Genomic DNA, 26,517 nt, shown 5'->3' on the forward strand with positions numbered 1-26,517 from the left:
GTGTTATAATAGCCCTTTGCTGATTGAGAAGAATTGCAGTTGATGTTTATTTTCATGTCATACAGCATGGGTTTATAGACGTCTTAAAATAGTCATGTTATTTTAGTCAAATCTGAGACCTGAGAAACACTTTTCATAGTAAAATTAAAAATCTTGAACAATATTGTCCTTGAGTTAATTCTTTGGCAAAATGATATTAAATATTCTATGTATTTTGTTCTTCATCAAAAACAGAATATTTATCCATCTGTGTGTAATGTTTATACGCTATGCTATATGCTAAACAAACAAGTCAAGTAGCTATGACTTGCTTCCTCTGGAATCTCCTAACAAACTCTAAGAAACTGCTATGAGAGGATGGGCAAAAAATAGTCTTTTGCTGGAAAAATAACTTCATTGTGTCTTTGAAAAAAAAAAGCATAGATTTATTTTTAATTTTTAATTTTTTATTGACATATAATGTATTATTAGCCCCAGGGGTACAGGTCTGTGAATCGCCAGGTTTACACACTTCACAGCACTCAACCATAGCACATACCCTCCCCAGTGTCCATAACCCAACCACCCTCTCCCGCCCCCCCTCCCCCCAAGGAACCCTCAGTTTGTTTTGTGAGATTAAGAGTCTCTTATGGTTTGTCTCCCTCCCCATCCCATCTTGTTTCCTTTTTGCCTTCCTTACCCCCCAAACCCCCACATTGCCTCTCAAATTCTTTGTATCAGGGAGATCATATGATAATCATAAAAGCATGGATTTATAAGACTTTAGTTTATATTTAGATTTATTGATTATCAGGACCATGATAAATTCACATTGTGAGGAAACAATACTTAAAATATAGGAACTAAGTTTTCTATCCTTATATCAATATACAAATAAATGAAGAATTTTATACATTATTAATAGCTTAGAATCATCAGCAATTTTTCACATGTAGAAGATATATATGATATAGAAGTTTAATTATGAATATAATAGGAAAATTTCACAGCTAAAATATCTCTCAAGACACAACTTTTTATATTACTCATAATATTAGACCATTGATTGTACTTCATATACTGTTTGTCTACTAACTGAAGTTATTACAAGCACTCCATCTGTACAATACACTCATGCTAGAGATAGCTCATATAGCTACAGTTTTTAAAGAACTGATCTGTGCATTATGACAACAAAATTTCACTAATAAGAAACCATCATTATTGACTACTGTAGTAAAAACTTCATAATATTGGTGTTATGAAGGCCTTCATTTTTTCTATATGTTACATGAGCTACATAGGCAAGCCATAAACTGTGTTTTTCATGTTATAACTGTTCAAGAGTCCATCCCTTTGGGGATCTATTTTTCTTTGAGAATGAGAAGAAATTAATATGCAATTTGATTTCTTCTATTTCATTCCTCTTCTATTTCTGATTGTATGTGTGTGTGTGTGTGTGTGTGTGTGTGTGTGTGTGTTAATTAAAGAAACAAAGCCAGCACTTTCAATACACTGTTTTCAATTTATACTTTTGAGTGATAGTTAGGAATTGTTGTTGGACGGAATAGTCTTCAAAAGTCTCTGGTACATTTCTGACTTTAGAAATCTGGGATAGGAATCCCTTTCCATGTGCATATACACTATCCTTTGAGCCTCTTCAAAACACGTTTGAGTGGGTTCTTGAATATTCCTGATGATAGTTTCTCTTGTTGAACTGTCAATGTTAATCTGAAAAGTGAAATCGCATGCAGAGCATAAGTAGGTATAATTGAAGATAGAAACCATAATGGAAAGGTTTCATTTTTCCCCTCCCCCCCTTTTTTTTTACTGGAAAAAGGTAATTTTTTCTGAAATTCTGTAGATATCCAAAAAAACTTTTAAGAGACAAACTTTGCTTTTTTTAAAACCAAACATCCACCTTCCTATCCCAGGTTAAAAAACAAAACAAAACAGAAAACACACAGCCCAAGACCAAAGAATCTTGGAAACCATTGCTTACTTAGATGCACTGGTTTGTTAATGGAGTCTACAAACAAGGAAGTTTATGAGATGAAGGTCTCTTTTAAGGAAAAGGGAAGTTGGTGCTATTTTAAAGTTTATCTTTCTTAGTAGTCATGAATGTTGGTTTCAATGAATATGCCCTGAAATGGGAAGAGAGTGAAGAGAAGTGGAGAAATAAAGGAGAGAAGTGGTTATTTCAATAAACCAAGTATTTTCCGGATAAGAGTTTTGAGGAACAAGTCAATAATGTAGGACTGTCCTGTGAGATGGGAATCTCATATATCATTGTCCACCATTATCCCTTGACAAGAATTTTCATTCCTTATTATCTCTCTACCAGGAGGGGTCCCAATGTTTCATGCCCTCATGACTCTCTATTTTCTTGAGGCCGTTGTAAATGATTGGCAGAAATATCAGTGGGAATGTTTGCTGATTGGCTGGTTTGGAACTGAGGTGAGCAGTGAGTTTGGTGTGGAGGCACAGACTTTTCCCAAACCACTGGGGTATTCAACATACCAGTGTATGGTATCTATAGTTCCTTCCAGCAAAGTCGATTCTTCTTTACAAGGACTTCTTCTCCTTTTCTCTCTCTCTATCTCTTTTTAAAGAAACTCTCCCAGGAATTAGGATAATTTAGTGAGAAGAAGATCTGGGGCCAGACAGGCTTAACTTTGAATCCTAACTCTCTCATTTATCTGCTCTGTGACACCGAAGAAGCTAATTAACTTCTCAGATTCTCAGGCTTCTTATCTGTAAAATAAGGTCAACAATATTGAGTTTGTAGCATAGTAGGAGATACTGGATATGAAGTGCCTGGTACATGTGTGTGCTTGAGAGATCTTAGCGCCCTCCCCGGGATGTACTGATTTCCATTAGCCGTCACTGTCATGTAGTTACCTCTCTAGGGGACTGTGGCTGGATGTAAATCTTATAAAGTTTTTTTGCCCTAGAAATTCTGCTCCACCGTGAGGCAGTTTTCTTATAGGTTTCACAGGCCATCCAGAATTTAATATTCTCATCACTGTGCTCCATTTTTAAGTATGCTGTATAGACTACTGGACCATCTAAAAGTAATGGAGAAATCAGTTTATTTTCATGGATCAAAATCATTAGAAAATCTGAACAATATTTAATGCAGGTTAAAACCAAAGTCTAAATCAAAGCTTCCAAATTATTAAACAAGTGAATATTATATAATGATACACACACACACACACACACACACACACACACACAGACACACACCACATCACACTTACATCCAAAGCATATTTTGACAATGTTAGTCAGTAGTGGGGTCATCGCTTCATTCCTTTCTTCTGAGTCATTCAGAGGAAAATGTTCACTGAAGTGGGTGGGTTTGGGGCAGGAGAGGTCACTGGGACTCAGAAACAGGGCTTAAGTTGGATCAGTAGACAGAGCTCCTTCATGAAACTGACATGAAGATCTAAGTCCTCCCGCCAAACTGGAGGGTCAGAACAAGGTTTAGAATCTCAACAGACAAGTCAAGTTTGAAAGAAAAATATCCAAGTCATGTAGAAGTAATAAAATAATCAGGTTGTACAGCCTGGGGTGTTTCTCAGTATCCAATCAGAGCAGGAGAACATGGATGGAGGAAAAGTTCAACTTTTCATTATGCTTTATGGTTCAAATGAGAAAGGAAGGACCAGATGAAGAATAGAATTCAGGTGCGGTGTTGGAAACTATCTCAAAATAGAGAACAGGACAGTGGGTATGTGCAGCATGACCATCAGATGACTCTTGATGCCAGAGATGATCATCGGTAGTTTTGGTATTAAGCTGTATTTTTGGAGTGGGTAGATAAGGACATACGTGTGAAAGGTGCTTTTCTGACTGAGGCACTATTTTGTAGAAAAGGCTTAGGCAAGCTCTCAGAAATATAACACATTAAAAAAAATCTCTGGGAGGACTAAACATTCTCAATATTGAGGAGGAACACTCTCAGAACTTCTTTTGGTGACTGGGAAGTCTCTTGGCATATCTGAGAAATTGAATTGCTGAATGATGAAACAATGTAACTTTTAATTGATAGTAAATAGAAGTGTGTGTGTAGGCACATTGAATATGTGACCAAGCATAGGATTTTGATTAACAATATTTTATTCAGTATTATTAACTGCCATAAGGAATAATGGTAATGAGATAGAGTACCAATATAAAGTCAAGTTTTCCTAGATCTTCATATTACAGAATAGGCTGAGTTTTCTAGCACTAGAAAGCCATAACTTCTTGGCTTCTACTGGCTCTGTCAGCAGTGATACAAAAATAAAGATAGCAATTAAGATATTTTTATTCAAGAAAAAAACTCAAAAAGAGACAGATCCCCTCTTCAATTTGCAAGAAATGTGCCTTTGTGGGAACACACAAAATTAGAGAATGTCTCATGAATATCATGAAAGTCTAATCTTCATGACATTTGGTAGGAAATGGTTTGAAAGGAACAACAGTTGAGTTGAGAGGACAGATGAGATGGGGATGGAACATGTATAAAAATGTAACATAGGAAATGATATGGATTAGATATTTCTACCCAATGGGGGAGTACATTTTATCTTAGATTTCAAACAAGAAGTTTCTTTTCACCACCAAGCAACTTTAAGATGTGCCTTGCCTCATCACAGGCACAGAAAGCTAAGGTCAGAGACAAAGACTGTAGCAAGCGGAGCTCGTCTTAGAGAAATAGCTGAATGGGAAGGCAAACCAAAAACAAAACAAAACAAAACCATAAAAAACAAATCAAAACAGAAAGCCATTTCTAGCTTAATAAGTAAAGCTGGAAGACAATAATTTGCAGTGTGTGTGGAAAGAAATGGAGTTCTAGTTAAGAAAATAAAAAGCAATTCTACATACTTTGTACTTAGTGGAATTTTGACAGCGCTTCATGAGGAACAGAATTGGAGAGTCCTAAAAGAAAGAAGTGATCTATGGAACAGGGTAAAAAATGAGATACCAGATAAAATCTATAGATCCTGGAATGAGTGTCAGCTACCAGGTTACTTGGATGGCTTGAGTGGAAGGGTGGGTCGGGGGGGAAGGTGATGACTTGGAAACCAATATTAGATTCTATGTTATAGAATTCTGAATTTGTGTTTATACTTGTTTAGTTTAATTGCATAGTAAAATCTTTAGAGATTGTCATTTCAGAACCTGTCTGCATCTGTGTCAGCCTTCTCTAACTTCTCTCCTGATTGAGTGGAGGAAGGGTTTTGTGGGGGCTGGCAAAATGGTTCAACAGTTTTCAATATACCCAGGGCCTTTGCTCATGAAACCATCCATGCATTGCTGTTGAATTTTATATAGATACTTGATATGATAGACTGTAGTATTGATCTTAGTTACTTCCTGCCCTTCTTATAGGAGGATGACATTTTATGTCCTACTTATATCAGCCTTGCTTATTGGACTTATTTTAGCCAATGAAATACATGCAATGTGCCATGGACAGCTGGAAGAAGAAGATTTTAAGCAGAAAGTTTAAGCAGGTGGTCTGACATTGCACTTCCAACTGGTCTTGCAAAGGACACATTCTGGAAAACAACCTTTTGTCTGAAGGTCAGAATGAAGATATGGAATAGAGCTGGAGCTGAACCCGGTCACTGTATGACATGAAAAAGAAATGAACCTTTCTTGTAAATTAGTAGGATTTGAATATGGTCTTTTACCTGACCTGGACCTGAAAGCTGACATGGATCACTTGAACCTCTCTGATATTTCAGAGAAGATTCTGGTGCCTGGAATCAGTAGACTCACATGGCTGGTATGTTTTATAGAATTTTTATAACTTAAGCAGCTGAAGATGCATTTGTATAAAAGTGTTCCAGGAATCTGAGTAATTATTAAAGTTGGAACTGATTTGCTCAATTGAGAATATCTACTGACTCAGACAACAAATGAATTTAAAGGTGGAAAAGCTTTTTCCAAATCGGGCAGTGTGGCCCAAAGGAGCCCGTTCTGAAGTTGTAAATGCTACTCCTTCCTGAGCATTATACTCCAGAGACCGTGATTCTGCTTGAGCAGAGTGAATAAGGAGAAACAACTAGAATTGCTCATTAAATGGAGAAGATGGAAAAAATAGGTTTATGTCATATATAATGTGTGTTTTTTTCTTAAGAATGCGAGTGATGCTTTTGGGAGTCTCTAGCATGTTCTTTTTAAGCTAGTCACTAAAATTAGTATTTCTATGACATACAAGGTAACACATGTCAGTATTTTGATGCAGAAGGAAAACGTGACATTCCTCCTGGCTGAGTCAGAACAGTGGCCCATCTGTTGCAGGATTGTTTTCCGAAAGGGGAAAAAGCTTACACCACAAATTAAATCCTAACATTTTGCTATGTTGCAGTCTTTCATCAGAAATGCACCTAAAACAATTTTAAATTTATTTTATTTTCAATCTGTACCACTTGGGATAATAAATTCCATAATTGTACTAGACTCTATGTAAAGTTTTTAAAGTAAACCTGCTTTATTGAGATTCTCTAGTTTGGCTACTATGATATTAATCATTTATGATTTTTCTCTTAACTTCTTTTTGCTGTGTTATTATAAAAGTAACTTAAAGTACTATGAATTGTTTTTAAACACAGAAAACTTCTAATAAAGATAATAATGATTATTGACAATTTGATATATTTCCCTTTGTTTTTTCAGCGCTTTGTTAATCTTTAACTTTCTATCTAATTAGTATTCATTCATTGATACAAACACAGATATACATATAAACTACTGGCATTATGCTGTGAAAGCAATTTTGTGTCATGGAGAAATCAGTTTATTTTCATGTTTAATATGTAAACATATTTATTATTTCATATTTAATATGTAGGAACACTTTCTTCTTTTGATTTTTTTTTAAAGATTTTATTTATTTATTTGACAGAGAGAGATCACAAGTAGGCAGAGAGGCAGGCAAAGAGAGAGGAAGGGAAGCAGGCTCCCTGCTGAGCAGAGAGCCCGATGCGGGGCTCGATCCCAGGACCCTGAGATCATGACCTGAGCCGAAGGTAGCGGCTTAACCCACTGAGCCACCCAGGCGCCCCTCTTCTTTTGATTTTTAAGGGTCACATACTAGTCTATTGCAAGGCGACCCTATTTTATATTTAGCTACCCTGCCGTTATTGAATATCTATGTTGTTTCCCACTTTTATGTTGTAAATTATCCTACATTGAATGTTTGGTGTATAAATCTTTGCATCTGTAATATTTTCTTAGAATTAAAGGGTGGAATTCCTAGGTTGACAGATACCGTATTTTTGGAGACTCTCGATACTTGTTGTAAAATTGCTTTCAGAAAGATTTCATTATTTTTCATTACTAACATTAGTGTCAAAATGTGTGCTTACTCCACCCTTTCCAGTCTGATGGGGATAAAACCAGTGACTTGCAATTGTTTTAGATTTTTAATATATTAATGCTGAAACATTTTTTCTTTCTTACTGACCATATCTTTTCTTTCTGTGAATTTCAAATCATCTGACAATTTTTTTTACATTATTAGTGTTTTCTGGAATTTTTTCAGATCTTTACATATGAGAGACACTGTTATATTCATTGCATTATCTTCTGTTCTCTTTTTACATAGTATTTTTATGATTTTTGAGAAAAGAATGTAAACCATCTAATCTGAAAATAAATCTCAGTTTGTCTATCTGACCTGCTTTCAATCTCTTTTGCACTTTTGTCAGAGAAAAAAATCTCTATAGCAAAAATCTGGCCACAACCCTTTATTAATAACCTTTCAACTTTTTCCCATTATTGCCCTCATAAAAAAAGCCAGACCTTGGCAGTGGCTACAGGGCCCATGAAGATACAGTGTTCTCTACATCTCTACCTCTTTCTTTGTCACTTCTGGAAACATTCTTGGTTTGAGTGTTGCTCCTGGCCAAGCCGTGTACCACCCCCATGCTGTTGTACAGGCAGTTCCTTCTGTGAGGTGGGCTTTGTACTCTGATCTAAGACTCATGTGGAGCATCTCAGTTTCTGGAAAAATTTCTAACACTCCCCTCCCCCAACTAAGTAAGTGTTTCCCATCTGTTGACAAATAGCACCGAGCCCATCTTATATAATTACAGTTCCATCTCACCCTGCATCACAGTCCATTCTACCTACCCCTTTACCTTTGATTACTCTCCCACTCCCGGGCTCATACTTTGCGAATTACGACTGTAGGTCCGTCTTCACATGCCCAGTGCCTTTGTACTGCCTGGTATACAGCAGGTACTGACTAGACCAGTGTGTCAATCCAGGCTTTTGGACTCCTCATACTTCTATGTTTGAAGGTGATTCTCCGTAAGTTTTGAAATGTGAAGAAACAAACCATAATTATTTAGCATCCAGGGAGCACCAAAGACCAGAGGATTTTACCTGGCGTGTTGTTACTTTATGTTTTTTTGACACTGAAACAACATGTCCTAATGGAACAGGGATGTGTCTAAAAGGCCAGGTTTTGTTGTTTTGTTTTTCTCCCTCAAGGTGAACAAGTGCACGAGGAGTTAGAGAAGGCAAATAGTACCATGTGGAGGGGCTGCCACCCGGCAGGGGAGGTAGTGTGAGGGCTGCCGAAGGGAACCGTGGCAACAGCAAGGGATTAGCAGAGGGCAGAGTAAATTATAGTGTAGGAAGCTGCAGATCCACAGCGAGCAGCACAGAATCTCTCTCAGATGAAGAGAGCTGAGGGAAAGGCTCTGTCTCTGGGATCAGGAGGCATGTGATGGAGTAACAACATCCATTTGTCCCTTCTAATGTCTGCTTTGTGCCAGGCTGAAGATGCAACCAGGCACAGGAATTGGAACCATCTTCATGGCCTCCAGAGATATGATAGTCCTATAGCATCCAACCTGGCATTTCCAAGGCTGTTTGCAGGTGATCGTGATAACTGAGGAAGGAAGGAAAGTATATACCACCTTGAAGGATGACTTTGACCCATATCAATGGTGACGTAAACTCTGTGATTCACAACACCTGCCTATTTAGAATGGCTTAACTCTATGTCTGCTCTGGAACAAATTGAAGAGAACATACAAAAATATGTAACTGGACTTTCTCATTTGAAATAACCTGGGCAAATTTTATGTGGGTACTCTACATTACATTACACTCTACAGTCATTCTACCACCCTTCCGTAATATCTTGGTTCTTTAACTCGCCAGATATTGTTTCATCTCTTCTCCCTTCTCCCTTCCTCATCTCTTTTCAGCTCTGTGCTGATGACCTTGCCTCAGACCTCACAGAGAACACTGATTTCATCAGATAGAGATTCCCTCATCTTCTCCCTCCTTTCTAACTTTTCTGCTGAACTGGAAACAATGTCTGAGCCATTCTTTTCTAATTTCCACTTTATCATGGTTTCTCCATGACTTTCCTTTTCTTTGTTGCTGTTGAAATTGTCCCTGCCCTCTTCTATGTCATCACTTTCTTTCTCTCTAACGGTTGCCATAACCTCTAAGAAAGCTACTGTATTTCCCAAATAAAACCAAATATGGCTCTTGACTCTGTGTTCTCAGCATTGACCTCATGCCTCCTTCTAACCTGTTTTCTTTTTTTCTGCTGACCTTCACCCCAAAACTTATGTAAATAATTTCCTACATTCTCTCCCTTGCTTCCTGTTGTCCTGTCCACTCCCATGCCCCTAAAACAGTTCCTGTCAAGGCACCACTAGCTTCCATATGGCCATATCCAGTGACCACTGGTCTTTCCTCATCTTACCTGTCTTCTCAGCAGTCTTTGACACAGTTCACAGCTCCCTTCCTGAAATATGCTCTTCTTTGCCTTTCATGGTTATGTACTGTGTTGGTCATTCCTAATTCCCCCAAAGTTCTTTTTCCACCTCCTTTGCTGACTCTTCCTCTTCTCTGGATTTGGCAATATCAGCATGCATCTAAGCTCCATTTCTGGATCTCTCCTCTCCTTTCCCTCCCTCTTAGTGATCTCACAGTCCCATGACTTCTATTAGAGTCTATATGCTAAATACTCTTGGCTTTGTCTTCCCCACTAACTTATAGTCTTACATGGTTTATTGCAATAGCTTCCCCAACCAGCTCTCTGTTTCTTTTTTTCAGAAGAGAACCAGAGGGTTTTTGTTGTTGTTGTTGTTTTGTTTTGTTTTGGGGCAAAGGGGCAAGGGCAGAGGGATAGGGAGAAAGAGAGAATCTTAAGCAGGCTCCATGCTGGGCTCGATTTCATGACCCTGAGATCATGACCTGAGCTAAAACCTAGAGTTGGATTCTTAACTGACGCCCCAGAGGGTACCCTTAAAATCACATTGACCCTTGTTACTCTGCAATTTAAAGCTTTTTATGTGGCCAATAAGGCATATACTTATGTTATGGTGAGCATTGTTTATTTGAAGACCATGTCCTCACTTATATCTCCAGGCCTTTTAAACATGGCTTTCCTCTGCTTGGGCCACTCTGCCACAGATCCCAGCCTGGCTGGCTGCTTCTCATTGTTCAGCTCTTAGCTCAAATTTTACCCCTTCTGATAGTTGTCCTCTAGTCATACACTCGAACTGTCCCCTTATATCTGCCTTCTCTTTGCCATGTCAGCTGGTTTTATTTTCTTGAAAGCAGTTACTGCTTTCTGGAATTAATGTATTCATTATTTATTTGTGTGTTTGTCTATCTTCTCCTCTAGAGGGAGCACATGAGCTGAGCACAGTGACCTTATAGGTATCTTTCACCTCTGTCCCAGTGCTGGGAAGGTTTACCAGACACATGGAACGACTGAAAGATCATCCAAGCAAGTGAGTTGCAGTTTTACTAATTTCTTTCTATTTTGGGTCAACATCATTCAAGGAAAAATTTTTGGTAATTCTCAGGTACTTTTATGAGAAATTAACAAATAGTTCTGACTTTTTTTTTTCTGATCCATTAAAAAACTTATTACTACTTTTATGTCCATTTGCAAATAATGTAACTCTCCTAAAAAGTTGGGTGTTTGGAAACTTGGAAGACTTTATATCACCTGCAGACTTGGAAATTTCGCAGGGTACTTTCTGCTTAACTCATTATGGAGATTTTTTAATGAGACCAATTTTTACACTAAATCCTGAGGAATCCTACACACTGTCTCTCTACTGGACTTCTAAAATAGTTGACTATTTTTAAAGTACTGTCAGTCAGACCTCCTTATTATTTTACAACAGTCTGAATCAAGTCCCAGCTCAGATCTGCCTCTTGTGAGAAGCTTTCCCCAGAGACCTGCCATCCCTCCCCATCTATCTTCACCCCTTAGCACAAACCTAGTGTATATGTGCTACAGACCTACCTACGAGGTCTGTGCTAGGTGATCTGTTATTCCTAGTTTCCCTTCTTTGTAGTTGTTCACAAATTGTTTATGGTGCGTGTATATTTTTTTTAATCTTTAATTGTGGATGCCTTTAGGAAAGTACGTCCACTGTCCCTACCTTATACATAGTTGGAACTCACTAGACGCTTCCCAGCTCAGGGATCATACTTCACACTGTATGCTAAAACTCAAAGCAGTTTGTTCTTAGCAGTTGTTTGAGCAAACTGTTCAGCCCTCGGATTCTCAGAGGATGCCTCCCAAGTACACATTTTTCTTCAGTCACAAACTACACTTTTGGGATATACTTTAAGTGCTGCTCTTCTATAAGGCTGTCCTAACCCAACCTTGCAAGTAATTTTATGTCAAAGAAATGTGTGTCTGTGTTTTTCTTTCTATATCTAGAGCTTCTTTCTGCTTGTCGAATGTAATAATAGATTCTTCAAGGGAAAGGCCAAGCTTTATAAAACCATCCTTACTCTGGAAGCAAAAACCAAAAACAAACCAAATGAAACCAAACCAAACCCTGCCATTTAGCCCTTTCTTCATCCTTTGGTGAAAATGTTGTCAAAGGCTATTATTTTTAAAAAGTGTGTGTTTGCCTTGCCTTTGAAGTTCCATTCAGGATATTACTAGAAGCAACAATCACCATTTTCTACTTTACCCCAATGTGCTATCAGTTGTAGGCTTCCCTGTTTTCTGGGAGATTTTCAGTTTTTGGAAAAAATCTACTCTTTTCCCTGTGTTATTTCATGTGCTAATGGGTGCATGGAATTTTTTTTCCCCAAGCACATTGCCTGGTACCTAAGTGCTTAAGATTTAGTGAATGGATATTGAACACACATACTGTTTTTAAAAAATTAACTTGTTTGTCAATAATGAATCATTGAATAACATCTAGGCTATTAGCATTCTTAATTTCTAATTAAGGGATTAATTTTGACAGGGTTCTATTCTTAAATTGATGATATTCTTAGATCCCCTCATCTCAAGAGGAAGTTGAACTTAACGGGATTGTAATAGCTAGTACTTAATGTCTGTTCAGTAAACATCTCTTAAACCGATTCCTGTTCATCCATTGAAACCATGCTTAATACCTTTCCTTCCTACATGTAGTTTCTGAACTACATGTTCTTAGAAATAGTCTTTTAATCTCTGTAGAAAGAAACATCTACGTATCTTAGGTAGAGAACGCATTTTACTAATGTCCTTGGTTAATGTAAACACACCTTATTCCCTGGCACATTTAATGTTTCTTTGTTTTGTTTTGTTTTGAATTATCTTTCTAGTTGGATGGTCCAGAGATTGTTTTATCCCTTTTTTAATTATGTGATTATTAAATTTTACATGAATTTCACAGTAATTCAATTTCTCCTAAGATTCTTATTCTGCTTTTGCTGGTTTTAAGAAAGAGCAGTATGTTGCCTTCCCATCTTCATCTTTTCTGTAAACTTTGCTTATTCTCATGACACTAGACCTCTAAATAGCTAATTGTAATTAGGCTATCACTTAAGGTCATTAGATCATTACCAAACAACTAACTGTATTCACTTTGTTTATGAGGCCTTTAGGACTGGCACAGAAAGTTTTATGTAATATGGCTTGATAGTTTGATCTTTTCTCACTAATATTTGTCTTATGTTATTATTCATTGAACATTTATTAAATGCCCATTGGATACAAAGCACATTTTTAGCCTCTGGGACAGGAGATGAAAGGTGAATGCTCTCTGATCTCTGTTTTCAGGGAATTTAAGATATACTGAGAAAGTGTCTATGGAAAAAACCCAGTACGCTAAATAACCATACTTAGAAGCAGAATAAATAATGATACTAACGGAAGAGAAGACGGCAAGTATTTCCAAGAGATTGCAGGGAAGAGGTGGAAGTTGAATTTTACTAGCCAGGACGGGCAGATAACAGAGTAGATAGAGGACTTGCCAAGAAACCTGGAACAGGTGTGCCATGGAACAAAGGTCACCCTGGCGGAGGGGTGCGTCATGTGAGGAGGGAGAGCTGCGGCTAAATTGTAGAAAGTGTGTTTGAGTTTGGGGATAAAGGGTCTTGAAGGCCAAGTTAGAGATTTTGAACTTTTTGGTAAGCAGCAAAGAAAAAGGAATGATATTCAGAGACATGCACTTTATTACTAATAAAGTAACTACCAATTATTGCATGCCTAATCTGCATCAGCCTTTAAGCTAGGTGTTTTATGGTAATGTAAACAATTATGCTGGAAAGATGGGTGATATTATCCCCATGTTACAGATGGAGAATTTAAAACTTCAAGAGGGAGATTGTGCAATGTTGCAAAACATGGATTGCAGCGGCTGGGACTGAAATCCAAATTATTTAGCGGAGGGTCAATCAATATAGCTGAACATATATGCTTTTGTCTCTTCCTCTCATTCCAGTGTCCTAAAATTCACCCCCAAAATTTCAATTTTAAAAATTCATAATCATGCTGGCAAAGTGGATCACAAAATATGAGGAATACTTGAAAAGTAAAAGGCTGGGGCGATTCACAAGAAAATCCTGGCCTCAGATGTTTATTGGAAAGGGTTGGTAGGCTAGGTCTGGAGGTGTGGATTCCAGTACGAAGGGCCATGAAGTAATTTCCAGAGTAGCTGAGGAAGGGGTTCCTGTAGAAGGAGCCAGGGATCTACACCTCTGGAGGTCACACTCTGAGTCAGCTGTCTCCATACCAGGAGGGGCCCTTGTGTCAGAGAGAGCAGGAGTCCCCCAGAAACATGGCCACCCCCAGGAGTAACAGGAAGTACTCTATGCAGAGTCACCACCGATACATCCCATCAATTAAATCATTAAGTAGCATAGCTAACTCCCTCTCCATAGTCAATAGGTGTAAACAGATGAAATATTTGCAGAGAGTCCAATAGGGAATCTCAAATAATAAGAGGCCTATAGGCAACAATTAGCAAATATTTGATGGGGACAAAGTCCATTTAAAAAAATACTGAATTGGGCGCCTGGGTGGCTCAGTGGGTTAAGCCGCTGCCTTCGGCTCAGGTCATGATCTCAGGGTCCTGGGATCGAGTCCCGCATCGGGCTCTCTGCTCAGCAGGGAGCCTGCTTCCCTCTCTCTCTCTCTCTCTCTCTCTGCCTGCCTCTCTGTCTACTTGTGATATCTCTCTGTCGAATAAATAAATAAAATCTTTAAAAAAAAAAAAAATACTGAATTCATCAAACAAGAGAATTTTCCATGAGTACCTACTACATTTTTTTTCCCCCATGTACCTGTATTCTGGTACTTATCAACTTCCCAATTCTCTACCCCATATACAAGTGGCTGTACCCATGAATGCACACACGTTTTTGTATTCCTTGCATTGAGCCTATGACTCTATCTCCCTAATAACCATTTTTGTTAACTCTCATTTATACCATCTGGATGTTGATACTTCCATACCACTATATGCAGACTTTTATGAAGTCTTATGTAAATCAGACCCTGGTAAAACAGAAAACTAACTCTGAGGAGTTTCAAAACATTAAGACTCAAACTTTTTCTTACTTTTGAAAGCACTAAGAGCAGCACATTGTTGAGTTTTCTAAAATCCTAACTTTAGAAGGCCATGGTAAGGCAGTATATTTCAGTATGTGTTACAATTTAAGCATATTTTCTAAGGGATTTTACACATACACTTGTCAAAACTAAAAATTCCCAGTGACTAATCTTGTTTTAATTAACACCAAAGAAAATAATAGTGGTTGACACGAGAAACTATTTTCAGGTTTTCTTTTTTTAACTGGGAGCAGTTGCCATTTAGAAGGCTATGAGAAGAGAGGCGTACATTCATCATCTAGTGCCACCTTTTTCTGTTAGGAGTGAAACTGACTAGTTAGTCAAAGATGAAATATACATAATACTCACATTTTGTAGCCATCAGCTTTTCAAAAGACTGGCCCCACTGTAATACTTCCTCCAAAGTAATGCTTTGAAAAGAAAAAGAAGGTGCTCATTGCACCAAAGTATTCTCAAGGTTTTGCTGAACTACACAGAAATACATGATCTTAAAAATAATGCCAAATTATAGTTGTACTCTATTTGTGTGTGCTTTTGGATGGAAATTTATCTTTCTGTGATCTCCTACATTTTTTTACTTTCTAAATTACTAAACTTAAAAAAATTGTGAAAGTAGTATAAAATTTAAAAATAAATTTTTACAAGACAAAGATCCATAGTCCTGTAATTTCCCTATTCCCAAATTACTACTATTAATATTTTGATTTACTTGTTTTCAGTGTTTTTGTTACTTGTGTGTGTGTTTTTAACTAAGAAGTAGCCATACTCTGAATGTGTGTTTGTGTATGTGCATACTTTGTGTGTGTATACATATATATGTATATATTTACTTGTATTAAGCTTTTTATATGTCATCACAATTATCTTAAAATCCATTTACAGTGTAATGACTTATAATTATAACATTATAATCTTTGATAGTCATTGTGGAGTGTTCTACAAGGGGGCATTCTTTTTTTTTTCTTTTAAGATTTATTTATTTGAGAGAGAGAGAGAGAGAACGTGGATTGGGGAGGGACAGAGGGAGAGAATCCTCAAGTACAGGCCCCAATGTGGGGTTCGATCTCATGACCTGAGCTGAAATCAAGAGTTGGCCACTTAACCAACCAAGCCACCCAGGTGCTCCTATAAGGAGGCATTCTATAGTTTACATAATTATTCTCAATGAGCATCTTGGTTATTTCTCATTTTTTTAACATAAAAACTTGTGATTAAGGCTTGCTATGCTCACACAGGGTAATTGCTTATGGGTGGGATTTGTAGAAGTAGAATTAAAGTGGGTCAAGAAATGCACATTTTTTTTAAAATTTTTTTTAAGATTTACTTATTTATTTGACTGAAAGAGATCACAAGTAGGCAGAGAGGCAGCCAGAGAGAGAGAGGAGGAAGTAGGCTCCCCGCTGAGCAGAGAGCCCGATGCAGGGCTCCATCCCGGGACCCTGGGATCATGACCTGAGCTGAAGGCAGAGGCTTTAACCCACTGAGCCACCCAGGTGCCCCACAAAATGCACATTTTTAAGGTTCTTGGTATAAATTGCCAAACTGCATTTGGGTTTGCATCATGTGCTGCTGGCATCAGTAATGTGTTGGCCCATGTAACTATTCACATCTTAGAGTTTATCCACAAAGTCTATTTGCATGCATTCATATAATAAAGTTAGTAACCCTATATCTATTATATGCAGATATTTTCTCTATTATTTGCTATATTTTTTTTTTTACATGCTGAGGGTTTGAATTTTTTCAAAGTGAATAATACGTGAATAAATGGTATAAAAACTATTTACCATTTCAAAAAATCTGTGGAAAATACTGGGTTTGAGGCTTCATTTCTGTTCATCTTTTGGGGCTTTGTGAGGTGATTGGCAAGTGACTATGGATTCTTACGTATCATTTTATTTTCTCTCCTTCAAAATACTCAGTGTGTTCATTGCCATTCACCTTATGATTGTTTCAGTTTACAGTTGGTTCACTCTTCATCTTCCTGTTTCTGGTGATTTCAAGTCATCAGCTCACTATAGATACAAGCAAGCCCTATGCATTGGCTACACCTGGTGTAGGGAGCTCAGTAACTGTCTTGAGGGAACAGCTATCAGCATTAGGAGGGACTTAACACAATGGAGGAGAAGATTAGTCAAAGAGGTTAAAAAATGACCTAGAACATGGAAAAATATCAAGAGTCTTAAAAAGGTCAAATGTCTTTTGTTTTCTACAAATTTGGATGGTCCTTGCCAGTTTTAGGTGGACTATGTGCATCAGTACTGAGGCTTAACAGTATACTGACGTTAAGTTTGCTTTCAAAAAACATTTCCATGACCTGGTATCTGACTCGTTGTTCTTTTCTCTTACTAGAACTTTAAGAACAGTAACCTAAAGTAACCTTTTCCATCCAGTGAAATGGTAAGTACTAGGCAAGGTATGTGGCACTCCTCTTTGTTCCACCCGTTTGTTCCCATTATATAGGAAAAAAAGAAAACCTACAACATGAGCAAAGATGCTGTCATTGTCTTGGCTTACTTAAAATAAAGCGTTGGCACTTTGTTGTTGAGAGAATTCTTCTTTATCTAAGATTCATGAGATTTATGGGAATAGATCACGATCAGAGTGATTACAGTTGGGGTTAAAGTTGTAAAATGAAATTTGGTTTTGGTTTAACCCCATTTTGCTTGTAATTTTTTCTGAGTATCTCAAGTTTCATGCTGTCCCATGGCTATTCAGGTGAGGGTATTTTTTTTCTTTAAAGATTTTATTTATTTATCTGACAGACAGAGATCACAGGTAGGCAGAGAGGCAAGTAGAGAGAGAGGAGGAAGCAGGCTCCCTGCTGAGCAGAGAGTCCGATGCAGGGCTCGATCCCAGGACCCTGGGATCATGACCCGAGCCCTAAGGCTTTAACCTTCAGAGGCTTTAACCCACTGAGCCACCCAGGCGCCCCCAGCTGAGGGTATTTCTAAACATCTCTGTCCCCTCACCTACCCGGATTTCCTAATAAAAGCACCAGGTACAAAACAGGGGAGCATTCTGAGACCTCATGTCATTGTGGAAATGGGAATGAAGAGTGATTGGAGTCTGAGAGTCCTGAGTTCTAATTCCAGTGCTGCATTTAATAGCTTTTGGTTTTGCCTAAAATCTTTGACCCCCAGTTTTATTATCTGTAAGATGGAGATAATACCTATCTCTCGAAGTTATCTTGAAAAGTAGAGAAGGTCATGAACATACACCACCTATCAAACTACTGTTATCTACCAGCTTGTCATGACTGTGAATTCTCTTTCCCTGGCCTCCCTCTTCCCTGATGGCTGGTCTACAAGGTGAGTAGAAGAAAATGTGAGCCCCTGGTGGTGAGACTCCATGGGAGTCATCAGCAGAAGAGATGGAAGCTGATCCCGAATTAGCCTACTGCATCTCCCTCCCAGCACAGCAGCTTCACCTGGTTGTTTAAAATGCTGAGCTTTGGGTCTTCTTGTCTCTTCCACCTACCACTGCAGCCTCCTCCTCACGTCACACAAATGTTTATAAGTATTTTCGGACATGTTGGTACTAGAGGGCAGGAACAGGCATGCCAGGAGCTGTGACCATAGCAAGGGAGATGGGGCCAGGACTGAGCAGTCCACATGGACTTGGTTAGGCACTCTGGTTAAACTAACATACAGTGATTCTCAGTGCGGGAATCCTTGAGTGTGTGGGAATCCTTGAGGTGGAAAATCCAATCAAACGGTTTGTTACCCTTCTCCGGCATCACTGTTCCCATCCAAATGGCTACATGTTTAGTTTGGCAAAATATCCAAGAGACTCGGGAGGTTGGTAAGCATCTGGTTATCCCACCAGTCTCCCTTCTTCCAAATAGACATGAGGTTTTTGGCACTTTGTAGATGGAGGGTTAGAATCGTGAAAATATTTTGGATAAAGAATCTCATTTGAACATAAACAATATAAAACTTTAAAGAAATCAAAGAGTGTTTATTCATAATAGACACTGTATAAACATTAAACTTGCTTAATTCTCAAGTGTAAACCATGAATAATGAAAATGAAACCTTAGGGTAATACATGATTGCTCTTCTGGTGGAATTGCTCATGTGTAAATGCAAATTTTACTCTCTGAACAAAATATATTAAATTAGCCATTGAATAAATGTACACCTATTTATCATGTGATACATATGCATGAGAATGGCCATCTAATTTAAATGCCACTTACTTTGAAGGAAGCCTCTTAGATTCATCTCTGCACATCTTGCAAATCCAACAATTCCAACTGCTCATTTTTCTAAAGCAATACAAAATGTACTTAGTATAATTTAGTCATTTAAAATAATTATATGCTAGAGTCAATGTCTCAGGAACACACAAAATTATAAATCATGAAAAAATAAGCATCAGTTTTTGAAATTAATGGGATACAATCACTAGTGGAGGTGGGGAGGAGAGATGAGAATAAAATAACTCATAAATATTTTGTTAGAAATACAGGTACTTTGAGTTGTGACTTCAGAACCCACTTGGGCCACTTATTCATCCTAATCATGTTTTAAAAAAGATACAGCTTACTGAGAAAGATCTTCCCATTTAGGGCCCACCAACAATGAATTCAACTTCTGAGTCTCCCCTTTTTTGGGAATTTTTGGGTAATTCTTAGTTTTAGAAAGATCTCTCAATATATTACACAAGAATTTGCCTCTTTGTAATTAGCCAAAATAGTGTATATAGCTAAGTAAAAAAATAAGATTCCTTAAGGGTGAATTCTGAGAAGGGGATTGCTTACCTCGTTTTCTCCATTGTTGGCAGCATAAACTTGGCTTTAAAATTTAGGTACAATTTACTCAGCCCAGGTTTTATATAGCAGTGTATGTTATAGAGGGTTTTAAACTCAGAACATTGAGAAAACAACTCAAAAATTTAAGATTTATAATTTATAATGAGATTTTATAATGAGAGATGGAAATATTTTCTAAATATGTATGCACACTTACACACAATGAACTATTAAGGATAACAGTGAGTTTTCATATTAGTCTTCACTGATTCATTCAAAACATCTGTTGAACACTTGTTATGTGCCAAGTTCTGGCTGCCAGTGTTCCATGTGGATCCTGTATTTTCCTCTTCCTATCTTCACTAGGAAGCAGTTAAAGTCTCTCTGATGGGGACTTTGAGATAGGAAGTCCAGTGGGCCATGAGTACACATAGGAGAAGAACCTAGCCAGACTTGGGGGTGGTTAGAGACAGCGTCCCAGTATAGTAATAGCTGAGCTGGAACCCACAGGACGTGCAGGAATGTGCTGAGTGAAGAGGACAGGGCAGCTTGGGCAATGGTTCATGTCCTAATTGAGGAAATGAAAAGAATGTAGTCTTCTCATGAATCTAGAATATGGCAGGGAGAGAGCTGAGAGAATGGGCTAGAGAACTAAGATTGGATCAATAATCATGTTCCAAAATGTTCATTGCAGCAAGAAAGTGATGAGAGATGAAGTTGGAAGACCTGTAAAAGCTAAGCATGTTGGGCCATACACACCATCAATTTCATAGGAAGGAGCTGGAAAATTATTAAAGATTTTAAAATATGAATGTGACGTGCTAACATTTGAGATGGGTTTTGTGAGTAGAATTGATTGTAATGGTGCAAGGATGGAATCTGGAAGACTAGTTAGGAGATTGCCTGCGGGAATGTAGGTGAGTGTCTTACAGGGTTAGATTAGGAAAGTGGCAGGAGAGGTGAAGGGAGGGGGACAGATTTTAGACGTGGTGGAAAACTTGATGTATTGGATGTGGAAGGTGGGAGAAATAAAGGAAACAAGTTCAGATAAAAGATTTGAACTCAAGATAAAGGTGGCAGTTTTTATAAAACACATAGGAGAAACCAAAAGAAAAGATAAGATGGTTCAGGAAGAGATGATGAACTAAGAAAAGTAGATGGCCCAGGACAGATGACTCAGAAACACACTGAGAAAGTGAAGCCTGAAGAAGGCTTCAGAGTATAAACAGAAACCAAGGAATGAGTTATCAAAAAGCAAAGACTAGTCAGTTGAGTGTTAAGAGCTGGGAAGAGATGAAGGAAAAAAGAATGGGTGGCTCAGTTGGTTAAGCATCCTACTCTTGATTTTGGTTCAGGTCATGATCTCAGGGTCCTAAGATCGAACCCTGCCATGCTGGGCATGAAGTCTGCTTCAGATTCTCTCTCTCCCTCTCCCTTTGCCCCCCCTTTCACTCCAGTGCCCATTCCATACACATGTGAACACTCTCTCAAAAAAAGAGAGAGAGAGAGAGGACAAGGGGCTAGCAAATATTCATCAGATTTGCTAACAAGAAGGTCATCAAGAGCCCTGGTGAGAGGGGTTTTGGCAAACAGGGAGGGCAGAAGCAAGAGGGAAGAAAACAAGAGGAAATGGAGACCAGGACAAATATAGGGCTACTTGTACTTTCTTTCTCTCCTTTTCCCTCTCTCCATTCCTGTTTCTTTCCTCCCTCTCACCCCTCCTTCCTTCCCATCTAATGAAAGCCATGGAACAAACAGTATAACAGAGACCAAGAGGCAGGACTGTGTGCTCTGGCTGTTCTGGCCTGCACATCTCTAAGAATCTGGTTCACAAAATCTACAGTGTAAGTGACCTGCCCTCAGATTGGCAAATAGTGTCTATGGAAAGAAGTTGTAGACTTAGGAGAAAGGAGGAAAATCAGTAGACATTAGGTTTCTGAAAAAAAAAAAATTTTTTTTTAAGGGATTAGAATTCAGATTGGGGGATAGAAAATTGGAAGTGAAAATAGAGGAAGAAATAGCTGTTATTTTGTAACTGGAATAGGTCTAGATCTAAGTATATTTGCAGGTTTGGGGATAAGAATTTGGGGGTTCTGTGGTCTGATGGATTTCGTTTTCTGTATGGGTCTCTCCCATAAGGAGGAGCAAGGGACAAGTAGCTAAGTATATCTATAGGAAAAAAAAAAAAACAAAAAACAAATTTAGGACTCTTGTGATTGCAAATATAGATTTAAATCAATTTAAGCAAAAGAGAGAGTTGATTATAAGGATAACTGTGTGTGCAGACAGATTCTGGATGGTCTTAAATGTTGGGCTCTATTCTGTTGTAGCAATAATTCACTGAGGTCTTTGAATAATAGTGTGATGAAAATAAGATGCTTTGTTAGAAAGATAAATCTGACCAAAGATGATTAACACTGAAATAATTGAGGCTAAAAAATCTCTTACATTGATTGGTTATTCATAACTGACCCTGTGCATAATTGGACCATGAATTAAATTTTAAGATTCTTTATCTCTGTAATCACCTCTAAAATGCAGATTATCCAATGGCTCTCTGCTTCTCTTCTAAGTAGGAGGCTGGTGAAGACGTTCTTTCCGTCATGTGTCAATAAGACGAATCATCCCTGGCTTCTGCTGGGCCATGACTTCTCCCCTCCCTACCATATTTAACACTATTTTTTGTATGTCATTGTCTGCTCCCTTGATGAATCAGACCTATATGCACACATTAGTGATTTCTGTAACAAAAATTCATGTCTATTTACAAGTTATCATATATTTTTAAGAACTTTGTTGGAATTGTTTGGCAAAGGTAGAACAGGCTTAGTATGCAACATGTACTGAGGTCAGACGCATGACAAAGGTAAAGTAATTCCGAGATGCTCTAGAGTTTAGAGAGTTCCCACAGCTTTTGACAGGTGATTGCATATGTTAAAATAATTCTATGTTCCAAAGCCAAACAAACACAGCCATGAGTTCAGGATCTTATTAGCTGTGTAATTGTAAGTAAACTCTTAGATTCTCAATTTCCTTGTCTCTAAAATGGAATTGTAAAGATCAGAAAAATGCTTGTACGCAAAAACTTTCTGTTCCAGTTAATCTGATCTTCCTGTAGCTTCTTGCACTCTGTCACTCAGGAAATATTTCCTGAACTCTCTTGTATGTACAGGAAACACTCATTCTGCCAGACTGCATTCCTTCCCCTTTTTAAATTTCAACTCAGACCTCGTAAATCTTCCAGTTAACCTTATCCATTCTTCAGTGTGTTAGTACACTCCCTTGCAAATCTTCCTGTTCTTTTGTACCACGTTCCTCTATTTCTGTTGTTCACACATTATGTTAGTAGTTGGGGTTCCAGCTTAGAAGTAGCCGGATCTTCTGTAGCAGGTCAGGCACTTTGGGTGCACACATCATATTGAAGGGACAAGGCTGCCGGGAAGGATTTGTTTGGCCAGAAGAGCTCTGAGAAGACAGTCTAGCCAGAGCTACCCTTTAAAATTTTAAGAGGTTGTCTCGTCTATGGGCACACATTGTCTGGAGGAGAGAAGAGGCTTAGGTCCACCCACAGTCTCTTTGCCAAGCAAAGGGCCTCCAAGTGGGGCTTCATTCACGTAGTGAATGAAGGCCATCATTTAAGTTTAAAAGACCATCTTTTAAAATTCCAGCAAAGGCTCTGTATAGACCATTAGTAGCCCTGTGTTCAGCTACGTGATTAATTTAGGTTCTCTCACCCAAGTGGCTCATTAGTTAAATGACATTGGAAAAAGAGGGTAATAAAAATATAAATGTATGAAATAATATTATTTATATTTCTGACTTCTATAGTCCTCATAGACTAGAAATTCCCTGAAGTGTTAAGTTCAAATGTTATTTGATAATCATGTTTAAGTAGTTGTTTATATATTATCTAGTATTTTAAGTCAAACATTCATAAATTAAATTACGGAATACCAATATAATGACAGAAAGGCATCCACAGTGAAATAAAGTATTTAGTGACAGAATTATGTAAAAGATGTATTATGCATAAATTAGATCACAAAGCAGTCTTGTTTTACAAAGATCTTTGGTTTTCTAGTCCATTGAGAAATGGAATTTATTGGGGGATTGTCCCGATGTCAGAGTTCTGCTCCATGTCCCTGCCCACCCCATGGAGCCCTATTGCCTGTCTTTTAATATTTCAGAAAATGAATGTCCATTGCGCCTCCCTTTTCTGATTACTCCTGGATTCACTATGACTATACACCACTTCTTTGCTAAAATCCCGCAGAACATTGTCCATGTCCTCATAGTGCCTTCTGCATTGAAACCAAAAGATAAATTCACAAATATTTAACTTAGCTTCTGATAATAGACAGATTGGTTCCCTTGAGTTTATTACTTCTTCTACCCAAAACACTGCTTCAAATTATAGTTAAGGCTTAGACATGGAGGTAAAAAAGAGATTAAACAAAGAGACAAAAACCAACAAAATCTTTTAATTTTGGAAGATGGTAAATAGATGAAGGAATAGAAGTTAAAATTGTCATACCTCTAAAATGAGAAGAGAAAAGGTAGCCTTTGGAATTTTGTCTGGAAAAATGAAGAAAATAAAATTCAGTCTGAGGACAAAGAATTTCCAAAAATAACTAGTGGTTTAGAAAGAAATATCTGCAATTTTTCATTCAACAGTATATATCATTAAGTAATAGATCTGCATCTAAATACCAAAATTTAGAGTGGTGGAGTGAAATCTTCATATTTATAATTGAGAACTTTAAAAAAAATTATGTATTTATTTGACAGAGAGAGATCACAAGTAGGCAGAGAGGCAGGCAGAGAGAGAGAGGAGGAAGCAGGCTCCCCGCTAAGCAGAGAGCCCGATGCAGGGCTCGATCCCAGGACCCTGGGAACATGACCTGAACCTAAGGAAGAGGCTTTAACCCACTAAGCCACCCAGGTGCCCCTATAATTGAGAACTTTTAAGAAAAAGTTTTGGTAATTCCAAAAAAAGTAAATTAATAAATTTACTTGGAATTAGAGCATACATAGTCATTTACTGGTAAACATAAAAATTAGCCTAAAATATTCTAAAGAATTAAAATTCTATTTTGACAAAATTTTATTTCGACAAATAAAATTCTATATTGACAAAATATTCTATAGAATTAAAATTCTATTTGACAGAGAGTTCTCTGTAAAAGAATGGCCCAAATGGATATGATATAGAATTTATTTAAATTGGAGAAACTCACCAAATTTCAAATCAATAACAATCATTTTTTTCTCATGTTAGTAGTATGATTATGGAAGAATTCCATTGACCTAAAAAGAAAATAATAACAAAACCAAAAATGTTATTACGTACTTCCCAGAGAATGCGTATTTGGCAAAATAGTTCTATAAATGCCTTGTTTTATATTTTAAGTAAATAATTTTTCTACTTAGTAAATATTAGATTATCCTTATTTTTCCCCCCATTATTTTTACCTTTTTTTAAAAAATTAACATATAATTTATTATTAGCCCCAGGGATACAGGTGTGTGAATCACCAGGTTTACACATTTCAAGCACTCACCAGGTTATCCTTATTTTTGATTTAACTTCTGATCTAGAATTTTATTAATTTCATAGATTGATACTGTAAAAATTCCTATACATTTTATTTGTTTTCCATTGCCCTTTCTTTATTTTGTGTTTACTTTATGTTAACATTATGCATTAATCTGCCTGTCTTTTATTTATTATTTTTAAATTTTTTCTAATCTGACTGTCTTTTAAATTTTTCCATATCCTCTCGGTAAAACTAGTGCTCACTTTTACACTCTAAGTATAGAGTATTTAAAACAGTTAGGTCTCCAAAATGATTTTGCCTCCAATGTTTTTTTAACGAAAGTGTACATTTCATCTATACAATCTAATTCTTAGAGTGGTTATAAATGCTTTAGTGATGAGTTTAATTAGATATATATCATGCCAGAATAAATCCAAGTTTTCTCTAGCATTTAAATGAAATCTTTCTTAAGGTAATATGAAACTAAATGAACTTTCTTAAATTTTACCTTTCCACATATTTAAATGTTTTTATTATCCTGATAGTTATAAATTCGTTCTATTCAATATAATACCTGCATTTAAATGTGTTTCTTATGTTACGGAATGTCACATGAAACTTAGAAAAACCTCAAGCAATTTACACTTTAGTGAGGTTTTGTTTGCCATAGCACAGAAAATTCTTGCCTTTTAAAGAGCAAGTAATTTGTTTTTTATTTGTGCTTAGGTGTAATATTAAGGAATGAAGAAACTCCATAAAATCAAAATTAACAATGCTTCATGTAAATCTTGCAACGGTCGATACCTGGAATCAGTACAACTAATCAAATAATGGAACTAATTATTTGATAATGCATGATTTTTGAAGCAAAGGATTCTGAGACATCTGGTTTTATAATATACCCTTATTTAAACACATATATCCATGTTCACACACACACAAACCACATAAAATAAAAGACCATACTCTAAATCTACACTCTTTTCTTTACTGCACAATTTAGAAGCTTCATTTATACATGTATGACTGTAAGTATTTTTTAGAAAGCCTAGGCCAGGCAAGTATTTTTTAAGTATAGAAAGCCTAGGCCAAGCAAACATGTGTTTAGTAGTTTGTTTTCCTCAGAAAAAATCTAATACTTCTAGCAGTCCTGCTGTTAAACATCCACTCATCATTGATATCAAATCAACATTATTGTATTCATCAACTATTTTATGGAATCTCATACTTACAAATATATCCTGTAGAACGGTCCACCATGCTAAATTTTATTTTCTAGCTGTATGATCCTTTTGAAATCAGGTTCTGAAACACTATGAGATACCCAGCATTTTGTTTTGCCTGGCATAAAATAACTTTACTGTCTCTGTAATCACCTTTGATGGCACTCTGCCCTC

At 37.2% G+C, this 26,517-nt stretch overlaps 1 protein-coding gene across 3 annotated transcripts; it reads right to left on the reverse strand.

Moving 5' to 3' along the window:
• Nucleotides 1-682: 682 nt before the first annotated feature.
• Nucleotides 683-26,517, reverse strand: RGS13 (regulator of G protein signaling 13). 3 transcript variants are annotated; one of them, XM_032872901.1, is made up of 7 exons: nt 26,353-26,517; nt 24,821-24,890; nt 24,118-24,158; nt 19,029-19,097; nt 15,176-15,237; nt 2,881-3,047; nt 683-1,710 (listed from the first exon to the last, which is right to left on the reverse strand). In XM_032872901.1, exons 4-7 carry the CDS (start codon nt 19,091-19,093, stop codon nt 1,525-1,527), a joined length of 480 nt encoding a protein of 159 aa, XP_032728792.1. In that variant the 5' UTR covers nt 19,094-19,097; nt 24,118-24,158; nt 24,821-24,890; nt 26,353-26,517; the 3' UTR covers nt 683-1,524. The 3 variants fall into 3 exon arrangements, with proteins under 3 accessions (XP_032728792.1, XP_032728793.1, XP_032728794.1); XM_032872902.1 differs by lacking the exon at nt 24,118-24,158; XM_032872903.1 differs by lacking the exons at nt 24,118-24,158; nt 24,821-24,890; nt 26,353-26,517 and having other exon boundaries at nt 19,029-19,243.

The sequence above is a fragment of the Lontra canadensis genome, unplaced genomic scaffold (genome assembly GCF_010015895.1).
Source record: "Lontra canadensis isolate GAN:19392208 unplaced genomic scaffold, GSC_riverotter_1.0 scaffold46, whole genome shotgun sequence".
NCBI classification, from domain to species: Eukaryota; Metazoa; Chordata; class Mammalia; order Carnivora; family Mustelidae; genus Lontra; species Lontra canadensis.

Bases quoted from the DNA above. Each gene is read 5' to 3' on its own strand.
- RGS13 (XM_032872902.1), bottom strand. From the start codon at position 19,093: ATGAGCAGTTGGAATTGTTGGATTTGCAAGATGTGCAGAGATGAATCT. The intron at 15,238-19,028 runs GTAAGTGGCATT...TTCTTTTCAAAG, and splicing joins TCTAAGAGGCTTCCTTCAAA to CATTACTTTGGAGGAAGTAT. The intron at 1,711-2,880 runs GTAACTACATGA...TTCACTTTTCAG, and splicing joins AGCCACAGTCCCCTAGAGAG to ATTAACATTGACAGTTCAAC.